General features: G+C 39.2%; 1 protein-coding gene across 2 annotated transcripts; it reads left to right on the top strand.

Annotated features, from left to right (window-relative positions):
* Positions 1–808: 808 nt before the first annotated feature.
* Positions 809–3658, top strand: LOC133296907 (F-box/kelch-repeat protein At1g74510-like). 2 transcript variants are annotated; one of them, XM_061495954.1, is made up of 3 exons: positions 809–1004; positions 1763–2225; positions 2349–3658. In XM_061495954.1, the coding sequence occupies exons 2-3, from the start codon at positions 1808–1810 to the stop codon at positions 3131–3133; spliced, it is 1203 nt and encodes a 400-aa protein (XP_061351938.1). In that variant the 5' UTR covers positions 809–1004; positions 1763–1807; the 3' UTR covers positions 3134–3658. The 2 variants fall into 2 exon arrangements, with proteins under 2 accessions (XP_061351938.1, XP_061351937.1); XM_061495953.1 differs by having other exon boundaries at positions 1763–3658.
* Positions 3659–5951: the final 2293 nt, after the last annotated feature.

The raw sequence follows: 5951 nt of genomic DNA, 5'->3' as shown, positions 1-5951 counted from the left end.
TAAAATAGGCTTGTGGCCTGAATTCTAAAGATGTATTTTAATATGCACATACCTGTATTATTTTTAAAATGGATCAAGCCAAGTCAAGTCAAAGACAGACTATGCTATAAGTCCGTGACAAGTCGTGTGACTCATTTACACCACTAGAGATGGCCACACGGTGTTGAAGTTGCCGCTGAAAAGTGTGAATTTGCTATTCAAGATCAGAATTGCTGCTAGAAGGTAAAAAAAGAATTAGAGGACAATGATGAAGAGTTAGTCAATGAAAACACCATTGTGACATGATTATTTAAGATGCGAAAACATATATGATTTTTTGAATTATATAATTTTATCAACTTGATGTATTTAATAAATTTTATATTTATTTTATTTATTGACTTATTTGAATTAAATGATTTCCATAATTAAAAAATTAAAAAGAAAACTAAATATAAATAAAATCAACAATAAGATAAGAGGGATGTAAAATAATCTTTTCCAAAAGTTGGAGAAGACAAAGGCAAACAAGGATGAGCAAAAAGAAACTCATGATACTTGAGGACAGAGAGAAAAAGAGAAGAAAGAAGCATAAAAGAAAAGAGGAACAGCTAATGGAAGACCAAGTTTGCAACACGTGCCCAAAACAGCCGTTAGCTTAGCAAGCCCAGGCCGCAAACCACAATCCTAAACGGCGACTCCACTTATTCTCATTCACTGTAGGGCCCACATTCGTTCTCTTTCTTTCTTTGTCTTTTTTTTTTCGCGTTTTATAAATAAATAAATCTCCCGATTGCGTGTTCCATTGACACAACACAAAACACACACATGACACAGCACACCACAACAACAACGACACCGAACATAACCAAAACCAAATGACACAGACGGAGAGGGAGAGGGAGAGAGAGAGAGAGAGAGAGAGAGAGACGATGTTGGGTCTATGCGTGATTTGCAGACAGAACCAAAAGCTGGAGAAAGCGCAAGAAACCCATTAGCACTTCGTTTATCTTTTATCTAAATTCGTAAGCTTTTCTTCTCTCTCTTTGTTTTTTTAAGAGAGGGGGGGGGGGGGGGGGGGGTGTTCAACTGATTGTTTTTGCTTTTGAGCTTTCTTGTTGCGTAGCCTTTGTTGATTTTTTCAATCTCAGGACTTAAAAGTTGAAAAGGGGATATGGGGTTGCTGCCAATGTAAATTTCAATTGATCTTTTTTTTTTCTGTTGATTTGTTGGATATGAATTACTTCAGGCTTTGAATTTGGACATGCATGATGTCAGTCTGATTCTGGTTTTAGTTTTATTTTTAATCCGATTAGTTTTCAAAATTTTCCCCTTTCTTAGATAATAGATTCCTTTGCTGAGTCACCTCCTGAGATCTGATTTTTGGAAATCTGGTTTTGATTTTCTTTTGAAGTCTCATTGTCGTTCGTGGTTGGCTGTGGCCACCACTTCCATGTTCATAGTTGTGTTACTGATCTATGTGTGCATTCGCTAAATTCTGTGCCAAATCATGACTTACAAGAGGGTGTATGTGATTCAGCTTGCATTTTCAATTAATCGGTGAAGATTGTCCGAATGTCTTATTGTTTTGAATTTCCTATTGATATAACATTTGCATGTGTTTTGACGGGTATTCTTTGTGGCGCATGTAAAACTGATGCTTGTGGTTTCTTGATTTTAGCTTAAAAATGCCATATGTTTATTGTAATCAATTTTTTCATCGGTATGTTGGAGTTATCTATCCTATTAACTAACTAATGTTTTATTTAATATTGATGGATAGGAAACAAGATTCTTCTTTGTAACCAGATTGATTCTTTCCATCGACATGTTGGAGGGTCCATCCTTTCTCGTTTCAAGGGACTTACCAAGCTCATGTGAGCAAGAGACTGAGTGGATTCACAATACTTTCCGTGTGATTGAGCATGCAAACAATAAGCGTCCATTGGAAGTAGAGGAAGTAGCTGTGTTGAGAAAGTCCTGCAAGCTTTCAGATGCTCCTAAGGAAGGGGAAACACAGATAAATATCCTTGATCGTTCCCTTTACTTTAACCAATCGAATGACCAAAACCATACAGGTGATCAGTCTGACTCAAGTTCACTTATCAACCAACTTGGGAGGGACATCTCAATTAATTGTCTCCTACGATGCTCAAGGTCGGACTATGGTTCGATTGCCTCATTGAACCAGAGTTTTCGATCTCTAATTCGCAGTGGAGAGCTTTATAGGCTGAGGCGGCAGATGGGTATCATAGAACACTGGGTTTACTTCTCTTGTAATCTCCCTGAATGGGAAGCATTTGATCCAAACCGCGGTCGATGGATGCGGTTGCCTAGAATGCCTTCTAATGAATGCTTTATTTGTTCAGATAAGGAGTCGTTGGCTGTTGGTACGGAGCTTCTTGTTTTTGGAAAGGAAATAATATCTCCTGTCATTTACAAATATAGCATTTTGATGAACTCGTGGTCGTCTGGTATGGAAATGAATGTTCCTAGATGCTTGTTTGGTTCTGCCAGCCTTGGAGAAGTTGCTATATTAGCTGGTGGTTGTGATCCACGTGGCAACATCTTGAGCTCAGCTGAGCTTTATAACTCAGAAACTGGAACTTGGGAGATTCTTCCAAACATGAAAAAAGCAAGGAAAATGTGTTCAGGTGTATTTATAGATGGGAAGTTTTATGTCATTGGTGGGATTGGAGTTGGTAACTCAAAGCAGCTAACATGTGGTGAGGAGTTTGACCTGCAGACAAGAAAATGGCGTGAAATACCTAACATGTTCCCTGGGCGAAATGGAGGATCCGGGGTGACTGAGATGCCAGCTGCTGCTGAGGCACCTCCTTTGGTTGCAGTTGTAAATAATGTATTGTATGCTGCAAATTATGCTCAACAAGAGGTAAGGAGATATTATAAAGATAGTAACTCATGGGTCACTATTGGAAGATTGCCTGATCGGATAGTTTCAATGAATGGTTGGGGATTAGCCTTTCGAGCATGTGGAAATCGCCTAATTGTTATTGGTGGTCCAAGAGCTTTGGATGGAAGGGTGATTGAGGTTAATGCTTGTGTCCCAGGCGAAGGCACACCACAGTGGAATCTGCTTGCCAGCAAGCAATCAGGGAGCTTTGTGTATAATTGTGCAGTGATGGGATGCTGAGGTGTTTTTGTTGAACAGGGCTTGATCGATTTCTTCTGAATGGAATTAACAATCTTCACTTTTCAAGGAGATGGGTTCTGGCTCATGGGTAATCTCTGCCCACTTTTTTTGGGGGGAAGTTCTTACTCCTATTTCAAGTCATAAATACAATCTTAGAAGTTCACAGATCTGAGTCTTTTCATTTTGATCACCCTGATGGCTTTCCAAATGTTGGCACCATGACAGGTGAATAATTTTAGCTCTTGGTACATGTTGGGTTGCAGTGACCATTTTCATAAGTGTAATTGAAGCATTGCAGAATTGTAGTTGGTCTCAGTTTTCATCTTCTTCACCTTTTCCCTTTTTAAATATATGTATTTATTAGTCTTCAGGTCTTCTCAAACCCTGTTTGCATTGCCCATTATCCTGGTGCTTCACCATCCCACTCCCTGAATTGCAGAGAAAATAATAAGAGACAGAAAAGTAATTAGGATTAACCTTTTTTTTCCTTGTCTTTTATTTTTGTTTTCTTAGATCTTCATTATTTCGGATAACAGTGTTTAATTGCATTATCTTATGTTTGTTTCAATCAAGGTTTTGTGTGCTCCTGTTCTGGTAAATGTAGGTGAATGAATGAGAATGTTTTCAATCTAATTAACCATAAAGGGCCTCAGCAATCATGGGTTATAGACAACAAATTAAGAGATTTAGGGATAGTAAATAATTTTTTGTACATTAATTATCGAGATGAGGGCTGATAAAGTTGGCATTCAGGGATTACAGTCTTCATAGATATAAAGTAGAACAAGGTGCCTATTTAGGAATGAGAATGGATTGAAATTATTTTTGTAATTCTAGAATTTGCATATATTATTATGGCTTTCTTCTATGTTATCTATTGATTGGTTTTTTAGAACTTAATTGATGTTTTGAGTGGAGTTTGAGCTGATAGGGTTGAATTTCAATAATTAATATTGTACAAATTGAATCTGAAATATATTGTATATTCAAGTGTATAAGTCTGTACACGGAGGCTCTCTATTTATAGAGACTAAAAGACCTAATGGAATGACCTAATGGGCCAAGCCCACAATCTAGACTATTCTAAACTATTCTAATAATAATAAATTAATATTATTTCTAACACTCCCTCTCAAGCTGGTGCGTATATATCAAAAGCTCCCAGCTTGTTACAAATATGATCTATTCGAGGACCTCTAAGAGCTTTAGTGAATACATCCGCAAGTTGATCATTGGAATTGACAAATGCTGTCTCGATCTCCCTTGACTGGATCTTTTCTCTAACAAAATGACAGTCAATTTCTATATGCTTGGTCCTCTCATGAAAGACTGGGTTAGAGGATATATGCAAAGCGGCTTGGTTGTCACAAATGAGCTTCATAGGCCTTTGTTCACAGAGATGGAGTTCCTTCAGCAATTGTCTCAGCCAGATGAGCTCACCGGTTGCATTTGCCATTGCCCGATATTCTGCCTCCGCACTGGATCTGGCGACCACAGTTTGCTTCTTACTCTTCCAAGAGATCAAATTTCCTCCGAAGAGAACACAATACCCTGAGGTGGATCGTCTATCTGAAGGAGAACCTGCCCAGTCAGCATCTGAATAACTAGAGATCTCTGAACTCCCTTTATTTGTATATAATAAACCTCTTCTTGGCGCCTTTTTAATATATCGGAGAATTCTAATAACTGCATCCCAATGGGAGTCACAGGGAGAATCAAGAAATTGACTTGCAACACTCACTGGGAAGGAGATATCTGGCCTTGTCACAATAAGATAATTCAATTTTTCAACTAGTCGGCGGTAGCGACTAGGATCTGGCAGTGGCTCCCCCTGTCCTGGTAATAACTTAACATTGGGGTCCATAGGTGTATCAATGGGTTTACAGCCTAACATGCTAGTCTCATCTAGGATATCCAGTGCATACTTCCTCTGACAGATGGAAATGTCCCGCCTAGACTGTGCAACTTCGATCCCCAAGAAATATCGAAGTCTGCCAAGATCTTTGGTCTGAAATTGATTGAATAAATTCTCTTTCAACTGATCAATCTCGGTCTGATCACTGCCTGTAATGATAATGTCATCAACATAGACTAGGAGATAAACGCACTGGCCAGAAGAGCTATGTCGGTAAAAGACAGAATGATCGGCTTTGCTTCTGATTAAGCCAAAGGATTCAACAACTGAACTAAAGCGGCTAAACCAAGCCCGAGGAGATTGCTTCAGGCCATATAAAGATTTCTGAAGTTTACATATCATTCCAGAACTCTCCCCCTGAGCAACAAAACCTGGTGGTTGCTCCATATAAACTTCCTCCTGCAAGTCACCATGTAGAAAAGCATTCTTAATATCAAGTTGGAGAAGAGGCCAGTGATGAATGGCGGCAAGGGCAAGAAACAGGCGAACATAAGCCATCTTAGCAACAAGAGAAAAGGTATCCCCATAATCAAGACCAAAGATCTGTGTGTATCCCTTGGCCACTAAGCGAGCTTTAAGGCGATCAACAGTTCCATCAGGACCAACTTTAACTGTGAACACCCATCGACAACCAACAACAGACTTCCCGGGAGGAGCACGAACAAGATCCCAAGTGCCATTGAAGTGAAGTGCCTGCATTTCATCAAGCATCGCCTGGCGCCACCCTGGATGAGATAGTGCTTCACCTGTGGTTTTAGGGATGGAAACAAAAAAGAGACTAGAAACAAAAGTAAAATGTTGTGAAGAAAGTCTGTCATAACTCAAGAAAGAATAAATGGGATGAGGATTTCGAGTGGATCGAATACCTTTCCGAAGGGCAATGGGAGGAGTCTCTGATGGAGG

The sequence above is a fragment of the Gastrolobium bilobum genome, unplaced genomic scaffold (assembly GCF_033153095.1).
Source record: "Gastrolobium bilobum isolate Gb01-03AN ecotype WA unplaced genomic scaffold, APGP_CSIRO_Gbil_v1 utg34682, whole genome shotgun sequence".
In the NCBI taxonomy this organism is placed as follows: domain Eukaryota; kingdom Viridiplantae; phylum Streptophyta; class Magnoliopsida; order Fabales; family Fabaceae; genus Gastrolobium; species Gastrolobium bilobum.
Note: the sequence above shows the minus strand (reverse complement) of the source record. Positions and strands in the feature narration are given on the sequence as shown.